This window comes from Festucalex cinctus, chromosome 18, assembly GCF_051991245.1.
Source record: "Festucalex cinctus isolate MCC-2025b chromosome 18, RoL_Fcin_1.0, whole genome shotgun sequence".
NCBI lineage: Eukaryota > Metazoa > Chordata > Actinopteri > Syngnathiformes > Syngnathidae > Festucalex > Festucalex cinctus.
This window is the reverse complement of record NC_135428.1, coordinates 11,860,923-11,884,051: the sequence shown is the minus strand read 5'-3', so window position 1 is coordinate 11,884,051 and position 23,129 is coordinate 11,860,923. Positions and strand designations below refer to the sequence as shown.

General features: G+C 45.3%; 4 protein-coding genes across 6 annotated transcripts; 2 read left to right on the top strand and 2 right to left on the bottom strand.

The window, feature by feature from the left end:
* Nucleotides 1-73: 73 nt before the first annotated feature.
* On the bottom strand, nucleotides 74-2,476 carry LOC144006679 (uncharacterized). Its single transcript, XM_077505664.1, has 5 exons — nucleotides 2,414-2,476; nucleotides 1,939-1,987; nucleotides 797-831; nucleotides 596-725; nucleotides 74-328 (listed from the first exon to the last, which is right to left on the bottom strand). The coding sequence occupies exons 2-5, from the start codon at nucleotides 1,985-1,987 to the stop codon at nucleotides 183-185; spliced, it is 360 nt and encodes a 119-aa protein (XP_077361790.1). The 5' UTR covers nucleotides 2,414-2,476; the 3' UTR covers nucleotides 74-182.
* Nucleotides 2,477-2,747: 271 nt separating this feature from the next.
* On the bottom strand, nucleotides 2,748-6,863 carry apbb3 (amyloid beta (A4) precursor protein-binding, family B, member 3). Of its 3 annotated transcripts, none has more exons than XM_077503993.1 (13): nucleotides 6,538-6,863; nucleotides 5,932-6,101; nucleotides 5,587-5,636; nucleotides 5,475-5,520; nucleotides 5,086-5,241; nucleotides 4,887-5,014; nucleotides 4,696-4,701; nucleotides 4,484-4,598; nucleotides 4,161-4,230; nucleotides 3,999-4,082; nucleotides 3,784-3,893; nucleotides 3,260-3,445; nucleotides 2,748-3,129 (listed from the first exon to the last, which is right to left on the bottom strand). In XM_077503993.1, exons 1-13 carry the CDS (start codon nucleotides 6,584-6,586, stop codon nucleotides 2,896-2,898), a joined length of 1,404 nt encoding a protein of 467 aa, XP_077360119.1. In that variant the 5' UTR covers nucleotides 6,587-6,863; the 3' UTR covers nucleotides 2,748-2,895. The 3 variants fall into 3 exon arrangements, with proteins under 3 accessions (XP_077360119.1, XP_077360121.1, XP_077360120.1); XM_077503995.1 differs by having other exon boundaries at nucleotides 3,260-3,442; XM_077503994.1 differs by having other exon boundaries at nucleotides 5,086-5,238.
* Nucleotides 6,864-7,036: 173 nt separating this feature from the next.
* sra1 (steroid receptor RNA activator 1) lies at nucleotides 7,037-10,085 on the top strand. The gene is made up of 6 exons (XM_077503996.1): nucleotides 7,037-7,656; nucleotides 7,912-8,016; nucleotides 8,550-8,627; nucleotides 8,719-8,879; nucleotides 9,541-9,649; nucleotides 9,722-10,085. The coding sequence occupies exons 1-6, from the start codon at nucleotides 7,632-7,634 to the stop codon at nucleotides 9,895-9,897; spliced, it is 654 nt and encodes a 217-aa protein (XP_077360122.1). The 5' UTR covers nucleotides 7,037-7,631; the 3' UTR covers nucleotides 9,898-10,085.
* A 427-nt stretch (nucleotides 10,086-10,512) lies between these two features.
* On the top strand, nucleotides 10,513-21,349 carry camk2a (calcium/calmodulin-dependent protein kinase II alpha). The gene is made up of 18 exons (XM_077503992.1): nucleotides 10,513-10,772; nucleotides 12,152-12,246; nucleotides 12,403-12,462; nucleotides 14,132-14,186; nucleotides 14,278-14,343; nucleotides 14,431-14,503; nucleotides 14,589-14,691; nucleotides 14,887-14,970; nucleotides 15,665-15,759; nucleotides 15,840-15,962; nucleotides 16,049-16,132; nucleotides 16,486-16,528; nucleotides 18,344-18,381; nucleotides 18,454-18,502; nucleotides 18,595-18,670; nucleotides 18,762-18,856; nucleotides 18,940-19,168; nucleotides 19,615-21,349. Exons 1-18 carry the CDS (start codon nucleotides 10,711-10,713, stop codon nucleotides 19,616-19,618), a joined length of 1,434 nt encoding a protein of 477 aa, XP_077360118.1. The 5' UTR covers nucleotides 10,513-10,710; the 3' UTR covers nucleotides 19,619-21,349.
* Nucleotides 21,350-23,129: the final 1,780 nt, after the last annotated feature.

Genomic DNA, 23,129 nt, shown 5'->3' with positions numbered 1-23,129 from the left:
GCAACAGTCAAATGAAAGAATGATTACGTCACATCATTTAACACAACAATGAAAAATACCTGTTACCATTAAAGTATTTTAGTAGTTTATTACTTTGCAGGGTATACGTGACCAGAAAAGTGATGTGGATGTGACATCATCGTCGTCATCATCATGGCAACAAACCAGATCATGCCAAGAGGTCAGAGGTGACGCGTCAGTAGGTCACACAGACAGCAACAACATAGAAGGGTGGAGCACGCCGACAACAACGACCTCAAAGCTCCGCCTCCGCCGCCACCGCCCATGCCGAGGTGACCCGGACCCTCGTTCTGGTCAACCACATACACTGAAACACAAATTATGCATTGTAGCTACTTCATAGCTTCATAAAACAGGTGAGCTGTGATTAGTTGTTGCCCCAGTCGACAGCAAGTGATAAAATGGCCACCCCCTAAGATGGATAAAACTGGCTGGATTTTGCTTCATAACTCATATTCCTCAAAATGTAATATTAATCAAAATGTCATGTTTAGATGAGTGAGGTCACATATAATATATAATTGTCAAGAAATGTTTAAGGTTGACTTCCATCATAGCAATCTGAAATAGCTACCCGTGTGTTTGGGCGGGCCCCCATAGGCCTTGGATGCGTCCCAGCCTTGGGGTGCGTCGTAGAAGGGGGTGTGGTATCCAGGCGAGGTCACGTACTGCTGCGGTCCCTGGTAGTAGGAGGAGGGTGCCGCCTGCGACAGACAGACGGACGGTGATGTCGTGAGGCTTCGCCACACTAATGCTGCCTAATGCGTGCCCCTACCTGGTAAGGCGTGGCGCCCACGAAGCCTCCCGAGCCTGCACGGACGGATGGAAAGAGAATCAGAAGCTGTGAAAAGCTTGGCTAATTAAAAAGCTTTTGGGCTAACCACATTGTGGTCACTTTCCAATGTTGACATTTGGGTGTGATCCAAACTGCACTCAGCGCTTTTTGCAACTCATCAGTGCAACATTCTGCGATGGCTCTTCACCAAAAACATCCTAAAAATTCAGCTTCAGAGATAAATGATAGACTCGGAAAGCAAATCGTGCTTGAGTTTGGGTGCCAGTGCATCGGCATGTTAGCGGAAAGGAATAGTATTGGTCGTTTTTCATCAATCACTGCTAGATGTGACTGATGTTTAGACCTGGACCACTACTGAATCAAATCTTTTTCAAATTAATTCCTAAATATTAGAGATGGGCAAGTACCAATGCCAAGTATCATTATCGGGCCGATACCTGGCCTTGTTCCAAGGTATCGGTATTCACAATGGCAAAATCCACCCCCTCACCGCCATATTTTTTTAACATTGCATGAAATTAATGGCAATTTTCTATTATTATTATTAATATTATCATTATTATTATTATAAAACGGATGTACTCAAATATGATATAGTGGAAACTCAGTTTTCATCATTAATCCATTCTCAAAGGTTTGACTAAAACTGCAGAATATGAAATTTAAAGCAACATTTCCCCTGTTCAAGTTGGGCAACATCCTGTTAAAAGTCAGGCCTTTGAAATAAAAGCATCTCATTAAGTGGTTTGTGCTGTTACTGTGAAATAAGCTACAAAAAAATGTGGTGAAACTGTTATTATACTGTGTGCTTTTGTTTTGAAGGTCTGATGCTTGAAAGTATGTAATATGCAATGTTGCCGAGCAGACCAGGAAAGTTATTGCCTTAAGTTGTTCATAAAAGTTTGCAATGTGGAACACGCCTTGCTGACTGTTGAAGCTTTCTTAAACAACCGTAAGAAATACTTCTGATGAACGTGCATCGATTCTGCGAGATAAATGGCAGAGTCACATGCTTTTTGTACCAAAACGAAATGTATGAAAACTGGGACTATTGAATTAAACAAAAATGATCACATGAGAATTCAACCAGCCAGAGAGACTTTGCACCAATCCGTACACACCTTGGGCTGGTGGAGGCGGGGCATACGGGGGTGGGTGGTCGGCACTCATCTGGAAGGACACAGATGATATCATCGATGACGTCAAGGCGACATGCGCACCTATTATGGGACGACGACGAGCGAACAATGCTGCGCTGTCAGACACGCATAGCAGCACTAATCAAATTGAGGCGCGTTACCACGGCAACCACCTATCCTCACACTATTGATTGTTTGTGGGACAACACTCTGAAAAGACGTAAACATATAAAAATATGGATTATAGATAGATAGATAGAGAGTGAGTGAGTGAGCGAGTGAGTGAGAGTTAGTTAGTTAGTCTTTGAACTTTTTGTGAGACGCAAAATGACTTAAGTGCTAATTTTACGCATTCTCAAACATGTCATCAAATATTTGACATTAAATTGTAAACATTAATCTTTGGATCAAGCAAGTTAGTGCAAGAAGAAGAAAAAGAAGAACAACAGCAAGTTACCTTCACACTCAGTCGCTGGTCCAACCTCAGCGGTCTCTCTCGAGCAGGCTCACGTGGCCTTGGGGGAGGTCACAGCTCCCTCCCTCTTCTCCTTTCTTCCCTCCTCCCTTCACATGTCTTTTCTTCCTCCAAATGTTTGAAATAATTATGTAGGCTATTATTGCATAGATGTATGTGCATATAATCAGTGCTGGGAGGGTTACTTTGAGAATGTATTCTGATACAGTAACTAGCTACCTGTTGAAAAATGTTTGCAACGTAATCTAATTACACACGGACAAACAAGGGCTTTGATACTGTATATGTTGTTTTTGTGAAATCAAGCTCGAGTGCATCCAGTCAAACCAACATAGTATTTATTTCCTTTGAGATCATCCACGACATGTATCATGTGACCACTTGACCACGTGTTAGTTGTCGGTCAGCAGCAAGTCCAACCCAAGCTCTTCTGATTGACTGTCCTCCATTTTGTGGCTCCGCCGTTATGAGGTGGCGGCCTGTTTGTTGCGGAAGGTGTCAAAGAAGGCCATCATGCCTCTCCGAACGCCCCCGCCGTTGCTGTGGCCGCCATTTCCATTCCGGGACGAGACCACGCCGCCGCTATTGAAAGCGGCGCCATCCATGGAGTTGGCGCGTTTAACCTTAGGCGCAGTGGCGTGCCAAAGTCGGCTCCTGGGTGGCGGCGTCTGAGCCACCAAACACTTCTGATACTGAACCTGAAAGGACCACACGTGCATTTTCAGTGGTGGCAAATAACCATGTAGAGTAAAAATTCTACTTAAGTGCATCGTGTGAGGAATAAACAGTAATGCTAAGCTAGACCAAAGTTAAGCTACGTTCGCTCACCATGCACGCTGCCTGGACGGCCTCGGACAAGAGGCCGGCGTCCGGCTCACACCAGAAGACGTGACATTCGAAACGCTGCCGGCCGCCGTCCACGATGACGGCGAAGGTGCGACTGTCGTGACCGACGCCCAGGAAGCTGAGGAAACGCACCTGACACGCCCACACTGGCTCCTCCCCTTCCTGCTGCTGCACATAAAAGTTGCGTAGGACACAGGAAGTTGCATCAGAATCATTTTTTAAAAAGTATATCTAGGTAGCACAGGTGGTCGTATCAAAATAAAGTGTTCCTTTGACAAAATGTTTCACTTTGGAAGGTGAAAGAAGTCCATATGGGACACAAGAAGTTATATAAAACAAGTTTACCTGAGACACATACCTTTCTATATATATAATATATAATAGGAACATGCAGGAAGAAAAAACAACAACCAAACCTGTATGGAACACAAGAAATTGTATCAAAATACAAGTGATTATTTTTTAAGTGTCCAGTTGGATGACAGGAAGAGGTGTCAAAGATGTACCTTGAGGACAGACAGGAAGTTGTCGGTCACGTGGATGACGGTTGCCTCCCACTCATGGCGGTGGGTGGAGTTCATGATGCTCTCGATGGCCAAGTTTAACACCTCCATGCCTGCAACATACAAATGCACATATGCGCGCACGCACACACATGCAGCGAGTGATTCAGAAGAAGGGGGCGTGGCCCAGGCTGTCATGTGACATTGGCGTCGGGTACCCATGGCGCGGGACACAGGTAGGTTTCCGACGTAGTGGACATTAAACTTGTGGACGCCCTCAAGCCCCGCCTCCAGGAAGTCCACTGAAAGACACAATTAAGGAGGAGGGGTCAGCGGGAGGTTCGGCCAATTACAGCGGAGCGGGCGAGGCGGTCTGTCACCTTGTCGGGGCAGGTCCTCGGGTGAGATGTTGTCCATGGAGAAAGAGCGGGGCGTCTGATGGGACATCATCTGAGAACGTCAATGGTGTGACATCATCATCATCATGGCATGTGACATCATCATCTTGTAGGAAATGCGCTGCACTTAAATTCGTTTACTCATTCGCTACAAAAATAGTTTTGGTTGGGTGCCATGCCACTGGCATCATCATCTAGTATGACATCATCACGTGTGAGAAATCATGGCGTGTGACATCATCGCCATGGCGTGCGACGTCATGATCACGGCGTGTGCAGCGTGTGGCGGCTCAGGTGCGACTGACCTGCGAGCACATGTGATGCAGCGCGGTGGCGATGGCCTTGGCGGGCGCGTCGCAGCGGAACACGTGACACTTGAGCACGCAGCTGTCTTTGTCCGCCGCCACGAAGGCAAAGTCCCTGAGGACAAGCATATGCGCGCACGCGCCGGCCAGCGGCCATCTTTGTTTACCTGCACCACCGCGAGGAGTGCTGTGTATGTGTGTGTGCGTGTTACCTGTCCCTGCCAGGTGAGGGCGTGGCGGCATTCAAAGAGACACACGGTGATCAGTGACATGTTAGCTTAGCACAGTGATATTATCTTATCTTAGCTTAGCTTAGCATCAAAAGCCAAGCAGGTGCTCTGTTTTGTGGTGACAAAGGAGGACAGGTGAGACAGTGAAGTTAGCTTCCTCCCGATTGGCTCACCTGCCGTTGTTGCTGCCCACCCCCCACACGCGGATGTTAATGATTGGCTGACAGTACAAGGGGGTGTGGTCTAATGGGTCCACAAGCGTTAGCGTGTCCCGCTTCAAAAGCAGCCTCATCTCACGGCCCTGAAGACAGACAGACAAACAAATGTGCGTCGAGAATATTGGACAGACAGACAGGGGGAGCCGTGTCTCACCTCCCCCAAGACCCCCGGCGCATCTGGCTGTCCGGGTGGGCCTCCGCAGCCAGACAGCTGCTGGATGACATTACCCACCACCAGGCTGCTGCGACCAGGGGACAAGTCGTCCTCCTCCACCTGCAGCCAGCCCAGCGAGCGCACCGAGAAGCACTGCTGGACAGACGGAAGATGGACAGACAGAAAAATGGATGGATGGAAAGACAAATGTGAAAATGGACAGACGAGATGATGGATAGACAGACAGACGCAATGTTGGACCAATGGCCGGATAGACAGATGTGACGATGGACAGATGTGGAGAGAAAGGAGGGCACACAGATGAGATTAAATGAGACTAAGCCGAGATTAAATGTGATGCATGTGTGTTTATTCGTGTGTGGTCATACCTGTGAGCTGTTGTCATGGCGACAGGGGTCGTCGGATCTCCAAGACCTACAACCACAACAAATACACATCATGTGCACACCGTGTACGTGTGCATATGTCTGTTTGTGTTACCTGGTGTCAGGTGGGACTGCACTGCAGCCTGGTGGTCCTTGATCATCACTCTAAGAGCAAACATCACCAAAGAAGAATTAGAAGAAAACAAACCAGACAGGAAGTTGTATCAAAATAAAACAAGACCACATTGTCCACAGACAGGAAACTGAATCAAAAATAAATAGACTAGTCCAACTGGGACACAGAAAGAAAGTGATATCCAAATAAACAAGTTCACGGAAAGTAATAACAACAAAAACGAGTCGATCTGGGACACAGAAGAACATAAAAGATGTTCACCCGAGATACAGATGATAGAACTGTACCTATGACGCAACACAACAAGAGAAGACGAGTTCATACCTGTGCATCAGGCTGCGGCAGTATCGGCTTCCCATCAAGGCTGGGGTGCTGCCACTGGGTGGCGCCGGTGGGCACATGCCAGTAGTAGGTGCCCGTGGAGTCATGAATGGTCCTCCAGCCAGAGGGAAGGTCCGGGTCCAACAGAAGGTTCTGGTCGGTCCAGATGTTGTCTAACGCACATAGGAACACCAAATGTGACATCAAAGTTAGCTACGGCCACTAGATGGTAGCAGAGAGCTTCACAACATCCAGCCAACTTCACAGTGGAAGACTGCTACAATTGTCTTTTCTGTTTTGGATATGATTTTTATTCCCCATACCTCAGCATGTTGTTTGTGATTTGCCTTTGCGTTAGCATCTTCTCTGTGTCACATGATCGCAAGTCAATCACACACAACAGGATGTGGCTGAAGAGGCTTTAATAATTAATAAAGAGGCGCAGACAGGAAGTGCAGCAGGAGAGGTTTCTTTTCAACCTCATCTTCTTCTTCTTCTTCCTCTTCTCCCTAAGCTTCAATTTTACTTTGAAAACCACAGCAGGTGTGTTTGCGTTTCCTGTAAGTGATGTTGGCATGCTAGAAAGTTGATTTAACGAAAAGCTCTTACCATCACAGTTGACAATGATGATGGCCAACATGTAATCCTTGCCCATCATGGCTCCACTCAGCCGCTTGCCCTCCAGAGTGCACACACCCTGCACACACACTCATAGGCCCGCACACCCCCACAGAAACTCATAAACCTGCACACACGAACACACACAAACACACATAACTCATAGGCCTGGATGAAGGTCCTTCAAGTTCTCTGCATGTCTTTGTTTCCACGGCAACAGCATCAGTCTTGTCCTTGTGTGATGGTGTCTTCTTGTCTCACTGATGGAGGAGGCACTACCACTCCCTCCCGCTCTCCTCCCTCACGATGACGTCAACAGTGCCCCGCGTTAGCACCTCCTTCCGGTGACGTCAAAGGCGCACGGTTCTCGCTCCTCCTTCCGATGACGTCGTGCCATGGCCGCATCAACTCCTCTTTCTTCCCAAAAATCCGGAGCAGAAATGGGGTTTTTGTTTGTTTGTTTGTTTGTTTGTTTGTTTGTTTGTTTGTTTGTTTGTTTGTTTGTTTTAATTTTAGTTGTTGGGTTACAAATGTGAATGTAAAAATGTCAATATTTTTGAAGACGATTTTTTTTTTTATGGTTTTAAAAACAATGCACTTCTGAGACAGAGTTCATTATGTTTAGAGGTTTTTTTTGTTTGTTTTTTGTTTTGTTTTTTTACATTAAAACAATTTAAAACAAAAAAATGTGAACATCGTTTTTCCAAATAGGAGTAGTACTTTGCGACAGGCAGAGGACACTTTACGGCACTAGCTACACTCTGCTAATCTGGTTTCATGACTGGGTTACGTCGACAGTAAATATTGAGCTCTTTCAAACGTTTAACTAGTTCAAAAATAACTTTGCCTAAGTCCGGATATCATTGAATCTTTTTTACAACATGAGCAGTCGTCGCACATTAAGGAGAATACTGGTGCGATGCCGGAGAATTACTTAAGCTAACGCTAGCGCCGAATAGCATTGGTGTCATCGAGGACTGCCTCCTAACCCGGAAATAAAACAGCATTGCGTTGAATGTAGCTTTTTTTGTTGTTAACTTGCCGGTTATCTTAGAGTACTTTAGTCTCCTCAACTTTGACACATAATGGAGGATATGTATGTCAAACCAGGTAAGGAGGATGACAAAAAATATGAAGTAACTTAGCAAATACGTCACGTAAGATGTTATGTTGCGCTAACAGATAGCTAGCAGCTATCCTGACACGTCACAGTCGATGTGTTGCCATTTAGACAGTACAGCACAAGTCTGGTCTCATTTAATACTGAATACTGGGTGACAGTGTAATTATATATGCCGCGGAACGCAGCAATTCACAAAGTTTCTTGTCTATTGTACGTATAAGTATGAACGTGTGGTCGTCCAGGTAACCAGGATCGAGGATGGAACGACCCCCCTCAGTTCTCCTACGGCCTCCAGACGGGCCGCACGCAACATAAGAATCTGTTGAACAAGCGGCCCACGCTCCCAGGTCTCACAACGTTTCCTGTACAAATAGAGCGTTTGTCACTACACTGTTGTGTAGTGGCACTAGTCACGTATTGTGGTGGACATGCCTACTGTCAGGACATTATGTGTGTTGTTGTTGTACTGTTAGTTCAATTTTTGTGCATGTGCAATGATGTACATTTGTATTTTAGTCACACAGTGAATACATGTCACAGTGTGTTTGTATTGTATGGAGGGTAAAATGGTGAATCACAAGTATTTGCATTAATACTATAATCACAATTATTCATCAGGTTAGGAGAAGCTGTTTTTCTGCACTATTCTTCCACAAACAGTATGTAAGGACTTTATAGTGTAAATTTAAAATAAATGGATCATCATTTTAGAATGATAATTAAAAAATGAAATTTAACCAATAATTTTGAATTTACCAAGGGCCAACAATATATTCTCGTATATTCTCACTTTTTTTAGGCAGCCAATGAAACCTTGACAATACTTCGTATATAAATATTTCGTCTTGATTGTCTGTTCTATGATTGGATTGGTCAACAGATACCACAGCCCCACCTACGACTCCACATTCCAAACCCTCAGGTCCACCGCCATGTGGCTTGGCCCCGCCTCCTGCAGGTCAGCCACTGCCGCTTTGTTGGAGCCAAATCACGGACGTTGTTGTCACGTGGCACAAAGCGTCTCCTCTTAACATCTTTTGTTCATACAGGCCGCGCACCCAACTGGAAGGCCCAGCCTCCTGCAGCCGCCACGGGGCCAGTGACCATTCAGGGCAAAGAGGACCGAGACCAATCAGAGGCTGAGCCTGACGTGGAGAGCGTGGTGGAGATTTTGGAGCGAGCGCTGGCTGAGTGCAAACGGGACGTCGCGGTGAGTTGCGTGAACCATTGATGATGTTATCAATGATCGATTGAGTTTGAACTAGGGCTGTCAAAGTTAAAGCGTTCATTGATTAATTAATCACAGAAAAATGTCGCATTAATCACGTGTTAACGCATATTAATCGCACTATTTTTATTTATTTTTTTACCACACTTGAGCCTTGAACGTAACCGTGGATGGTTACATTGAAGGCTGTGCAGGTCAGTGATTAGGTCAATGCACAGCATTTCCTACGCCTGCTGTTCCGAAATGAGCGGGGTGACTCCAGTTTGTGTGCTCGGTGGTAAATTTCGCTTTAAAAAACACCCCGACGGGACTTTAGATGAAACAAAAGTAATTTGTGTTTAATTAATAAATAATTGCTGAATTACACCCAATTGATATGATGTTGTTTCGTTTTGAGCAATACACGCATGCATGCAATTGGCGTACATGCATTTAATCAATGTTTTCAAATGACATTCAGATAATAAAATGCGTTAATGTCAAAATATTACGGTATTTTGTATTTATTTTATATTACGCGAATACGCAAGTAATTTAGCTGCTTAATCGTGATTAATCAAAATTAAAAAGTGTGATTAATCAGATTAAAAATTATAATCATTTGACAGCACTAGTTTGAACGTGCGGTTTGTTGTTTGCGCAGCCTCAGATGTGTAACGATGTGGAAAAGCGACTCCGCCTCTTTAAGGATAGCTGGACATCGGGTCGACTAAGTCTCCCCGTGAGGAGACGCATGACCGCCTTGTCTCGAGGTAGTGTGTCCGTCTCGCTGACTGTTTTGGTGCTTGCCTGTTTGTGACTGTGCCGCACGTGTGCGTCTCCAGAACTGCAGGCGGGACGCTGGGACAAGGCCGATGAGCTCCATCGCTCGTTGATGGTGGATCACGTGACGGAGGTCAGCCAATGGATGGTTGGCGTGAAGCGACTGATCGCTGAGACCCGAAAGCTGCATGAGACGCCCCAGGTCTCGTCAGACCACACGGACACCTGTCAGTCGTGAACAGATTATTGTGGCTTGAGGCCAAAACTAAGTAGAAGGGAGAATGCTATTGCCATAGCAACCATCCAGCTGCTGACGAATCAGAGTCCTTAACTACCAAGGAGGTTTAATGTTTTTTGTTTTTTTGTTTTTTTTTCTGGACGTTGGCCTTGATGATAATAAAAAAAATGTATATGATGATGTCATAAGTGTCACGTTTGAATTTTATGCTCTCACCAATCCATGTGCGTCCGGCAGGGACCACATGTGACCAGCAGAGGGTGGCAAAGGTTTATTTGTGTTGGTAGTGGAGGAAAAAAAAAACGCTGGAGAAGATCTTGATTGACCAATCACGTGACCTCTTTTTGGAAACAATCACGTGACCCATGGATCAGGTCCATGCCTTGAACACGTGGGCAAGGTCAAAGTGCGCCAGGGTGAAATGTTGACGGAGTATTTTGTGTGACATAGAATCTCTTTCACAAGGTGCAATATTTCCACTTTTTTCTTGACAGGAGCTGCAGGCTCGGCATCAGCAAAGTGAGAGGATGCAGTTGCCATGGCGACCCTACATGCGCGCGTCCCGGCCCGCGATTGGCCAGCGGTAGTGGGGGTAGGAGGGGGATGGGGGGGAGCTGAGTAGGCGGGGAGCAGAACCTGGAGAGGAGCCGCTCTTCGCCATCCCCTCCATCTTCTTCGTCATCTTCATCTTCTCGCTTGTGCTGAATCAAACCGGTCTCAATCTCCTCTTCCTCTGCTCCATCCAACTCCTGACCTTCACCATCATCATCATCCCCACCCATCTCCTGACCCTCGCCCCGCCACCGGGTCACCATGGCAACGGTCATTTGCACTCGTTTCACTGAGGAGTATCAACTGTACGAGGAGCTGGGAAAGTAAGTTGATTCTTTCATTTGTGCTGATTGTGTGGATGAAGGAGTTCAGAACTTGTATTATTTTGAATTGTGCACTTATGCTATAGATGGATAGGATGCAGGGATGTTAGAATATCAAATGAGAGTGATGGAGGAATGGACGGATGAGTGTAACACCTCTCTGACCTCATCCCACTCACCACCCTCACACACGCACACACACACACAGGTCTCTTACATAAGACGTGTGGGTGTACTGTGTAGAAGTAGCAGACATATTTCATCATTGATTTGATATCCAGCAAAGCTGCATGATAATCAGCAGCAATCAGTCAATCAAAGTATTGATCACCTGATCATAACGTCTTCTCCTTGCTTCCTTACTGTGACGGTTTTTCCCATTATCTTGTTCTCCAGCTTTCTTTTGTTTCCTTTCCCCTTGTATCCTTATTTTTATCCTTGCTCCTTTGTTAATTTACTCACTTAGTCCTCGCTCCTTTCCCCCTTGAATCTTTGCTCCTTGCTTCCTCGTTTGCTTTCTCCTTGCTCCCTTGTTTCCTTTCCTACTTGTTCCCTTTCACCCTGCACCCTTGTTTCGTTTCTCCTTCCTTGTTACATTCCTCTTACTGTCTTCTTATATTTCTCCCTTGTTTCCTTATTAGTTTTCCTAGTTTCATGTTTCCTTGCTATAGTTTCCTTTCAGCCATTTCCTTGTTACCTTGCTCCCTTGTCTCCTTTCACCCTTGTTTTCTTATTACCTTATTCTCTTATCTCCTTGATCCTTTTTTCCCTTTTCCCTTGTTTCCTTTCCTCGGTTTCCTTTCTCCCTGCACCCTTGTTTTTCTCCCTTGTATCTTTGTTACCTTGCTCCCTTGTTAATTCACTCCCCTACTCCTCTCTCCCTGCTTTCCCCCCCATTTCCCATTGTTTCCTTGCTCTTGTTTCCTTTGGCTTCTTCTTTCCTTGTTACATTGCTCCCTTGTTTGTTTCCTATCTCCCTTCTTTCCCTGCTCACTTACTCTCTTCGTGCCCTGCTCCCTCCTCCTTCCACACTCCTGTTTACCCTCACCCATGTTTCCTTTCTCACTTGCTCCCCTTTTAACTCGCTCCAGCACTTCCCTTGCTCCCTTGTACCCTTTCTTTCTTGTGTCCTTTCTCTCTGCGTACTTGTTTCCTTGCTCCCTTCCTTTGCTTATTTAATTGCCTTCCTGCCTTCTCCTGTTTCCTTGTTCTTATTTCTTTGTCCCCTTGCTCCCTAGTTCCCTTATTTCCTTAGTCCTTTACTCGCTTCTCTTTCCCGGTTTTCCTTGCCGTCTTCATACCTTGCTACCTTGTGTCCTTTCTCCCACAATTGATTAAGTTTTGTGTGTGCGTGTGTGTGTGTGTGCGTGCACCGGCAGGGGTGCGTTCTCGGTGGTGCGCCGCTGCGTGAAGGTGCTGTCGGGTCAGGAGTTCGCCGCCAAGATCATCAACACCAAGAAGCTGTCGGCGCGAGGTGAGACTCAACCACTTGGCTGTCCGCGGTGAGCGTGGGAAAAGTCGACACTTTGGGGCCGGAAGCAGACGCGGGAAGTTGCGCGCGCGTGGGTGCGGCCTGATGACGTATTTTCCGAATTTCAAACATTCTTCCCGTCTCTCTGTGTGTCGTCAGATCATCAAAAGTTGGACCGCGAAGCTCGAATTTGCCGCCTGCTCAAGCACCCCAACATCGGTGAGTCGCCGCAGGGACAAAATGCCCGAGGATGACGATGATGAATTATGGACGCCATGCTCGTCGCTATGTCATCCATAATTAATATGATGTCATCATCATCTGACCGAGATATGGTTGGAGAATAGGAACACTGACTGAGTGCTGACATAGTTGACTTAGAATAATTTAGAATTGTAATATACTTAAAGCGGAATTAATGAGTAGAGATGTATTAAATAAAATAATTAGTTAATTGATTACCGGTTAATGAATTATTTATAGTCAACCTAAGTCAAGTATACAAATATTAGTAAATTAAATTCTACAGATTTATGCAATGTATTCAATCAATTTAATTGTTTGCAGTGCAATTAATGAAAAATACTTTTAAAAATAAAAAAAATTAGTTAAAATACACAATTTTACATTTCAGTATTTTTTTTTAATTAATCAGTTAATTACCAAAAATATTAACAAATAATTGAAATAAACAGTAGCAAAATTATCAATTTTACATTTTTGTTATATAATCATTAGTACATTCATTATAAGTAAGTACATGAGAAGAATGGATAAATACATAAATTAATTGCTGAACTCTGAGTAAATGGTAAAAAATTTAACATTTTAAAATAAATAGGTTAGATTATTTGTAAATAAAATAAATCTTGGTTAAAAAAAAACATATACCTTCAAAATTTAGAAATATAATTATCCATCCATTTTCTTGACCGCTTATTCCTCACAAGGGTCGCGGGGGGTGCTGGAGCCTATCTCAGCTGGCTTTTGGGCAGTAGGCAGGGGTACACCCTGAACTGGTTGCCAGCCAATCGCAGGGCAAGAAATATAATTAATTAGTTATTTATAATAAAAAGTCAAAACTGTAAAACTGTATATAAAATATATAATGCAGTTTTGTAAAAAGCCAGACGACAAAGTTCAGTCTACAAGAACCTTCCGTTCAGCGAGTTGTTACAGGAAGTTCTCAGCCACCGACTTCAGTCAATCACAGACCTCACGCCTCTGACCTTCATCCTTCTCTCACAAATCACGCGTCTCATGTCACATGACCACCTTCTATTGAAAACATGACTCATGTTAAATGCAAGACGCTACATTTATTTTATAATAGCATGTGGAAGCAGGCCTGCTGCTGCTTCTGCCCACATACACGCACCTACACACACGCGCACACACACACCTGTGTTAAAAAAGCGCTCAGAGAGAAACAATTAGATTTTTCTCTCCAAACACTCCTACACACTGCACCAATGGTGTGTGTGCGTGTGTCGGTAGGCTTTTGACGCTTTCACCTAAAGACACTGTTGCCTGGCAACACACACACAGACCGAGTTATGTTATGTAAGCCTCCTCGGTATCTGTGGAGCATCACCCGCCCACACAGAACCGCCATTGGACGCTTGGCCGCAGCAATCGTTCTCATTGGCCGCTTCGGTGCACCTGAGGTCATTTTCCTCTCAAGCGCACCTGCTCGCTGTCCGGCCTGCAAAAAACAAAACACACAACCCGCTGCTTAAAAACGCGCAAAATGCTCTTTTGAATTGCTTAAAGCACACAAATGTGTTAAAAAAAAGGTTACGTATGTTTTTCTTTTCCATGTTTCCTCATTCGCTTCTTTCCTTGCGCCCTTTTCTCCTTGCTCCATTGTTCCCTCGCTCCTTTGCAGTGCGGCTTCATGACAGCATCTCGGAAGAGGCTCATCATTACCTCATCTTTGATTTGTGAGTCTTCTTGGCAGACCTATGACAAATGATGTCATTATTGATGCGTTCAGGACCGTTGGAAAGCTCTACTCCATATTGTGTGTGTTAGGGTGACAGGCGGTGAGTTGTTTGAAGACATTGTCGCCAGAGAGTATTACAGCGAAGCCGACGCCAGGTGAGCGACCGCCAATTAGCGTTAGCTTTAGCTAGCATTTTTAAGATGCTGTGTTTTTCACCTTTGACCTTTGAATTTTGTCAACAGCCACTGCATCCAACAAATTCTAGAAGCGGTGCTTCACTGTCACCAGATGGGCGTCGTCCACCGCGACCTGAAGGTTTGCCCTGACGCCTCCCCGCCGTCGAGTGTTCATTAGCGAGGTTAGCATGATTAGCATGCGTGCTATTGTTGTCGTTGCGCAGCCGGAGAATCTGCTGCTGGCCTCCAAGTCCAAGGGGGCGGCGGTCAAGCTTGCCGACTTTGGGCTCGCCATCGAGGTGGAGGGCGAGCAGCAGGCCTGGTTTGGTGAGATGATGTCATCCTCATCTTCATCACCATGATTGTCATCATCATCATTGCGAGCCTCATCAACATCATGCCTGATAGTGTAGGAAACACACAACTCACTTCATCGGTATTGCCATGACAACCACCTAGCAACCATGTTGCTAAGGCAACTGCTGTGTGTGTGCGTGCGTGTGTTTGTGCTTGTGTTCTTAGGCTTTGCTGGGACTCCTGGATATCTTTCACCTGAAGTTCTCCGCAAGGATCCTTACGGGAAGGCTGTGGACCTCTGGGCCTGTGGTCAGATTCCAACCGTCTCCACCTTGTCTCCTTCACGCCACCACTCCTCTCCTTGTCTCCTTCACTTCCCTCCTCGTCTTCTCTCTTGTCTTTCACTCCTCTCCATGTCGCCTTTGCTCTTCTCTTCATCTCCTATCCCTTGTCACCTTCTCGTCTCCTCCACTCCTATCCTTGTCTCCTATTTTCCTTCTCCTTGTCTCCTCTGCTCTTCTCTCTGTGTTGTGTATGTTGTTCTCTCTGTTCATCACCTTCTTTCCTCCACTTGTCTCCTTGTTTCCTCTCCTCAGGTGTGTCCTGTCTCCTGGGGTGTGTCTTTTGTGTCCTCAGGTGTGTATTGTCTTCTCAGGGGACGTATGTCTCCTCAGGTGTGTCTTTAAGTGTGTCTTATATGTCCTCAAATGTGTCCTCAGTTTAGTTTTTAAATCCTTACATGTGTCTGTTTTCCATTGTCAGATATGTGTCCTTGTTGTACATCCTCAGATGTGTCATCACTCAGTTGTCTTTTGTGTCCTCGAGTGTATCTTGGATTGTGTCTTCAGTTTTGTCGTTTGTGTCCTGACATGTGTCCTCAGTTGTCTGTTTTGCATCGTCAGATGTCCCCTTTTATGTCCTCGGATGTGTCCTTGGTTGTCCTTTTTTGTGTCCTCAGTCGTCCATTTTGCATCCTCCTCAGATGTGTCTATTGCGCCCTCAGGTGTGATCCTGTACATCCTTCTGGTGGGCTATCCTCCCTTTTGGGATGAAGATCAGCACCGCCTGTATCAGCAAATCAAGGCGGGAGCGTATGATGTACGAGGTCACACGGTCACGTGGCGCCGCTCACGCGCCTGTCGGGTTGCCATGACGCTTAGCGACCTTGTCCTTCGCAGTTCCCGTCCCCCGAGTGGGACACGGTGACTCCCGAGGCCAAAGATCTGATCAACAAGATGTTGACCATCAATCCGGCCAAACGCATCTCAGCCGCCGAGGCCCTCAAGCACCCCTGGATCTCTGTGAGCGACCGCTGGCCTCTCTCGTGATTGGCCGAGAGTGACGTGTATGCGTGTTAATGTGGGTGGGTGTGTGTGTGTGCGCGCAGCATCGCTCCACAGTGGCATCCTGTATGCATAGACAGGAGACGGTGGAATGTCTGAAGAAGTTTAACGCCCGCCGCAAGCTCAAGGTAAGAAAGGCGGGGCTTCCACCGTAATTGGCTCTAAAATATTTGTCATGTCACTGTTTCCATGGTAACAAGTGTGCATCCTTGTAACTATTTCCAGAAAATCACAATTCACATCACTTGTTAGTCTACTTGTCATCGTTCCTTACCTGCTTCTGTACTCATTTCCCTCCTTCCATCCTTCCTTCATTCCCTTCTTTCTGCCTTCTCTCCCTCCCTCCATTCTCCTCTTCTTGCTTCTCCACAACCTGTTTTTCCCCTCTACAACCTTCCCTCCTTATTCCCCTTACTTTCTACTTCCTCCCTTCCTTCTCTCCTCTTGTTCCTCCCGTCCTTATCTCTTCGCTTACTTGCAGGGAGCGATCTTGACAACCATGTTGGCCACCCGCAACTTCTCAGGTGAGTCAACAGATGAATGGGGTCAAAGTTCATTTGAAAAAAGGCAAAGATATACGAGGGCTTATTTGACGATGTAATCTTGCATCCATTGGCTGAGGTGCTGAGCTTCCGTTCTGACCTTTGACTTACATGCTAACAGCAGACTAGCTGATAGCTTGCGCACAATTATCACATTTACACCGTCTGTGTGTGTGCATGTGTGTATAAACAGCTGTGGTCACATGTCCGTCACCTTGTATTCTATTAATAGCTGCTGTTGTTGTAGATACTTTCCGCTTCAACAAGCTCACAAAGTCTTGGTCCTAGTCCTTAACCTATTTTGGATCTGTTCCTGGTAGTAAAACCTGGTCCTATAGACCTAGACCTTGTCCAGAGGCTAGACATAATCTAATTCCTGGTCTTGGGTTCTAATCCTAGTCCTGGACCTGGTCCCAGTCCTAGCCGTAGTCCAGTTGCTAGGATCTCAAAATGGTCCCAATCAAGGGTCTGATCCTGGTCCTTGATCTGTTATTGGTCTTCGTCCTGGTCGTGGATCTAGTCCAAGTCATGGTCCTAGACATGATGCTATAACGAGGACCTGGTCCTAGCCATAGAACTGATAAACCTGAACTGAGTCCTGGTCCTAATTCTAGTCCTGATAGTAGGACTGCTTGTCCTAGTCCTTAACATTGTCCCAGCCTTAGCCCCCTTATCCTCGTCTGAGACTGGTCCGAGTCTACGCTTGCTCTTAGGTCCTATTCATCTTCGCTCCTAATGCTACACCTGCTTGAAGACCTAGTTCAAGGCCTAGTACCAATCTTGGGTCTGGATGTATCTTAGTTCTGGTCTTGGTTCTAGCCCTAGTCCAAATCCCAGGGATAAACCAAAGCAGGGTCCTAGTCCTAGTCCTGATCCTGCTTGTCTTAGATTTAAACCTGATACTGGTCCCAGGACTAAACTTGATGCAAGGGTTGGTCCTAGTACTAGTCCTGACCCAAGCCCTGCTCGTCTTAGTCTATCCTAGACCTGATCCTGGTATGAGACATGATCTGAGACCTGGTTCTACTACTCCTGGTTCAAGCCTAGTATCCCTAGGCCTGGTCCCAGGTTTTTCTGTTGTGATGCAGACCTGCGCAGGGTGCGTGTCAGTCATGGAGTCTGTTGTGTATCTTGTGTCACGTTTGAGGAATGTTTGGTGTCAAGTGTTTGCTAAAAGTGGCCTCGTACTCGACTCTTGCTGCGCTCCAAGCCCACATAGGCACATTCACTCGTGTCTTGCTGGACCGCATGCATGCTGCTAGATTTTTTGTTTGTTTTTTGTTTAAACTTTGATTTGGATCTTTTTTTTTTTCTTTTTTTTTTTTTTCCCTCTCCTGAGACTTTTGATCGTCTGGACCGCAACGTGCTATGACTTTAGCTACAACTGTATAGTGCTATAAAGCAACATAGTGTTAGGGATGTCAGTACAGAGTGATAGGTTTTCAAGTAGTCAGTATAGAGCTAGTATGGGACGTACATAAGGTTAAGTGTAGGTCTAGTTTAGCTAGGTATAGGTATGTAGAGTGGAGCTCTGGTAGTAAGTATAGATATACTGTACAGAACAATACAGCCTAGTTCTTGTTTTGGTGGATTAGGAGATCCACAAATACCATAGTAGTGTTAGGTATAGATCTACTGTACCTAGTAGTCAAGTGCTACGGAAATACAGTAGTCGGTATAGATCTAGTGTAGCTCGAGCAGCCGTAATGTGGCCCTTGGTCCAGGCGTTAGCGGTGTTTGCAGTTTCCGTGACGCTTTTGTTGCTATTGTGCGTGTTTGTGATTGTCCCGCCTGCAGGAGGGAAGAGCGGAAACAAGAAGGCGGACGGCGTCAAGGTGAGCGGGCGCCACAATTGACCAATCATTAACGACTTCCTGTAGATTAATGTGCGCTTCCTGTCGCCACAGGAGTCGTCAGAGAGCACAAACACCACCATTGAGGATGAGGACACCAGAGGTACGCAAGCGCAAGCTGAACACACACACACACGCAAGGGCACCTGCATATACACACACACTCACACTCACGTGTGTGTGTGTGTGTGGCAGTGAGGAAGCAGGACATCATCAAAGTGACGGAAATGCTGATCGAGGCCATCAGTAATGGCGACTTTGAGAGCTACACGTAAGTGGGAGCTTTTATTGTGAAAGTGGCGAGAGGAAGTGCCCGTTCACCACAGGATGTACCTGAGTCACTTCCTGCGCTTCCTCCTCAGCAAGATGTGCGACCCGGCCGTGACGGCGTTCGAACCCGAGGCGCTGGGGAACCTGGTGGAAGGCTTGGACTTTCATCGCTTTTACTTTGAAAACTGTGAGCACGTTTCCAGTTCCTGCCTACTCACTGCTACTTCCGGTTCACTGATTTTGTGTGTGCATGTTTGTGTGTACGCGCAGTGTGGTCCAAGAACAGCAAGCCAGTGCACACCACCATCTTGAACCCTCACATCCACCTGGTGGGCGAGGAGGCGGCGTGCATCGCGTACATCCGCGTCACTCAGTACATCGACGGCAACGGGACGCCGCGCACCGTCCAGTCGGAGGAGACCAGGGTGTGGCACCGCCGCGATGGGAAGTGGCAGATCGTCCACTTCCACCGCTCGGGCTCGCCCTCCACGCTCAGCAAGTACGGCGCACCTTGCCTTGCTAATAAGTTCGGAAGAACTTTAGCAGCTAGCTGTTTGGAAATGTGGACGCTATCATTAGTTAGTCAGATCAAAATTGAGCTTTGAGCTTGCTAGACATTTTAGCAGCTAGCAGGCTAGAACTTTACAAATTAGCAAGCTAAAACTTTAGTTGTTAACAGGCTCGCACTTTAACAACTAGCTGTGTGAAATTTCGGCAGCGAGCTAGCTAACACTTTAGAAGTTAGCTGGACCAAAATTCACCAGTGTGCTCATTCGACATTTTAACAGCTAGCTTGGCAAGAACTTTAGAAACTCATAGCTAAAACTCTAGCTGCTAACTAGCTTGCAATTCAGCAGTTAAGTTGCTAACAATGTAGTAGCTAGCTATAAAGTTATTTATTCTTGTATTTTTTATTTTTTTGTCATCCGTTCGTGTTTTTTCTAGTTAACTTCCTGTGTGGGCAGTCTTTTGATGAGGTCACCGTCGCCTTGAGGACCAATTGATTGACAGCAGGCCAGTTCCGTCGACAAACAGGAAGAGGAGGAGTCAAGTGCGGGGCCAAACCACAACAACCCCTTGATTGTTCATCCGTCCATGACCAATCAGACTTTTTTTTTTTTTTTTTTCCCAGCCACGCCCTCTCATTGTGTACCCTTTGATCCGTTTTCATGTGACTGATGAATGACAGGACGCCTCCCTCCCTCACCACACACGTCACAATCCCCCGGAACCCGTGGCTGGAGGGCTTAGCTTACCATAGCAAAGTAAAATGTATATTTATTGAATGTAATCAGAGAGCAAGTGGCTCGTGCATGTGTGTGATCGTGCGTGTGTGCGTGTTTTGCTAGGTAACCAGCAGGGGGCGCTATGACGGAGTCTGATTGTTGTTCTGGTGATTGCTCCAATTCGCTCCATCCAGAGGCTTCCTTCTCTCGTCTCCGACTTCGCGAGCTTCCATAAACACCTGCACTTAGACTCCGCCCCCCTCAGGGGTCAGCTTACTCCTGGCCCTGCCCCCTTCACTACACATGGGCGGAGTCTAACAAACTTATGACATAGTAATAATTCAAAAAGCTAAAAATTATCATTTGACGTCTTTGTCAGGTTTTTTTTTTTCTTTTTTAAGCTCATTAGTATGAAGAGCTTTAATGAGCTATTAGCTTCGTCGCCTTCTGTGTCGTCTTTTCGTGTGCGTGTGTATGCGTGTTTACACGCATCTATATGACTATATGTATGGGTTAGAGTAAGTGTGTGGTAGTGCATTTGTGTATGAATGCATGCATCTGTGTCGGTGTGTGTGTGTGCGCTCGCATCTACATATGTGGGTGTGTTAAGATGTCTTTTTATGTGTGTGCGTGAGTGTACAATGTGTAAGTTGCTCTTCCGCTTTCAATTGCATGCGTTTGAACTTGCCAAGCTACTTCCTGTTTGGAGCTGCTTTGTAATGTGATTTTTGGCTCGTTTACATCTAGGCAGACAAACTTTTTATTTCATTTCCAATTTCATAGCTTGGCAACTTTCAATATGCTGACCATTCCTGGGATGTTCTTAGATCCGCTGCGTTTGTTTATTTGTTGGCTTCAACTGCTTTGAAAGTGAAATCTCGAGTGCTCAGTGGAAACTTTCCTGCCGTTTTGATTGGCCCCTGATGACGTCATCACCTTAATGGACAGGAAACACTTTTGTAGTTTTTCAGATTATTAGCGATGTTAGCCTTTTTTTTTTTTTTTTTTTTTGGTAGGTTACTGAATCGCTTTGAAAGTGAAATCTTGTGTGCTCAGTGGAAATCTTCCTGCCATTTGTTTGGACGCCAATGACGTCACCATGCGTCACATCAATGGACAGGAAGTAGTTTTTTTGGTAGGGTTTTTTAGCTTTAGCATTGTTAGCTGCTGTTGCTTGGGCTCTGAGCTAAGACGCTAAGTAGACCAGGGATGCTAAACATGCTAACGGTCACGTCTCTCAGGTGAAGCAACGACACGGAAAATGTATAAATTTAAAAAACAAAAACAAAAAAAAGTCAATGTTGTGACGTATCAGCGGCTGCATGCTCGCTGCGTAACAGGAAGTGAACACGATGTGCGTGTGTGTGCACGTGGGAGAAAACGTGCACGTGTATCTCCTGCGTTGTGCAGTGTTGTTGAATTTTAAAAATCAATTAAAAAAAACTTAATCAGAACTGTGCTCATGTGATTTTTTTTTCTTTGCAGAGGATAAAGAATATATACCAGTGTGTATCTATTTCTGTTGTTCCATTGCTTCGTGAGTTGAGTTACTGTCACCACAGAGCTATTTGTATCGTGTATCTCAATTTTTTTTTGCTCGCAACTCAAAGCAAAAACAAATCACCGAAATGACAGCTTGTATCTCGAAAAACAAGTTAGGTCACTCGTATTAATAATATTAGAAGACTCCAGGCTCTGATGGTGTCTCCCTCTTACCCAGAGGCATGGTCGGGGGTTTTTTTAGGGCCCGAGCAGCGACTGCTGCGAGGTCCCTATTGTTCCTGAAGGAATTCTTATTATTAGGGCCCGAGCGGCGGCCTTAAAACGTGACATTAAACGTGAACGAAAACGCACCAAACTTTACACACACATCAGGCCTGGCGAAAAATTTGATATTTTAAAGTCGCCATACATGATAACAGAAAACTGGCTCTGTAGCACCACCACCACAAGTATTCCCGGCTGTACGTTTCACCTAGAGTTACCAAAATTTGAAGACATATGTAACAGCCCTCAAGGTACAAAAAACTCTTTTTGAACCATGTGCTAAAGTTAACAGGAAGTCCGCCATTTTGATTTCATTTGCAACGTGTTGCCATTTTTTTGGACGTTTCATAGGGGTCTTATTTTAACGAACTCCTCCTACACCGTTTATCTGATCATTTTCAAACTTGGTGTGATTCATCTTAAGATGTTGAAGATGAAAAGTTATTGAAAGCTTTTTGTTTCGTCGCACGCTGTTGTCGTGGTATGCACTTTTTGCAAAGGAAAAAATTCCTTCCTAATGAAGCATTCTGAGTTCTACGAAGCAGCTAGAGCTCCGAAAATTTGGAGACGTATGTAACAGCCCTCAAGGTACAAAAAAATCTTTTTGAACCATATGCTAAACCTAACAGGAAGTCCGCCATTTTGATTTACTTTGGAACTTGTTGCCATTTTTTTGGCCATTTCATAGGGGTCTTATTTTGACGAAAACCTCCTACCGAGTTGATCCGATAATCTTCAAACTAGGTGTGATTCATCTTAAGATGTTGAAGATGAAAAGTTATTGAAAGCTTTTTATTTCGTCGCACGCTGTTGCAGTGGCATGCACTTTTTGCAAAGGAAAAAAAAATCCTTCTTAATGAAGAATTCCCAGTTGTACAAAGCAGCTAGAGCTACAAAAATTTGGAGGCATATGTAACAGCCCACGAAGTACAAAAAAGTCTTTGGGTGTCATGTGCTAAACCCAACAGGAGGTCCCCCAGGGGCTGGGCATCACATTTTGAGCTAAAAAAAACCTCTTCTTTAACGAAACATTCCCGTTTGTACGTTACACCTAGCGCTATGATAATTTGGAGGGATACATAAGAGGCCACGACGTACAAAAAAGTCTCTTGGAATCATATGCTCAACCAAACAGGAAGTCCGCCAATTTGATTTACGTTGGGATTTGTAGCCATTTTTTGTGGCCTTTTTTAGGGGTCATATTTTAACGAACTCCTCCTACAAAATTTATCCGACCGTCTTCAAACTTGGTGTGTTTCATCTTAAGATGTTTAAGATGCAAACTTATCGAAAGTTTTTGATTTTGTCGCACGCTGTTGCCATAGCGATGCAATGTTTGTAAAATGCTGCTTTTTTTTTTTTTGGTTAAACGTGCGAAAACTCGTGAAAAAATACAAATAAAAAAAAAGACCATGTATAGTAAGGCGGTTTTTTTTGTTTTTGTTTTTTAAACAACCATGTATAGTA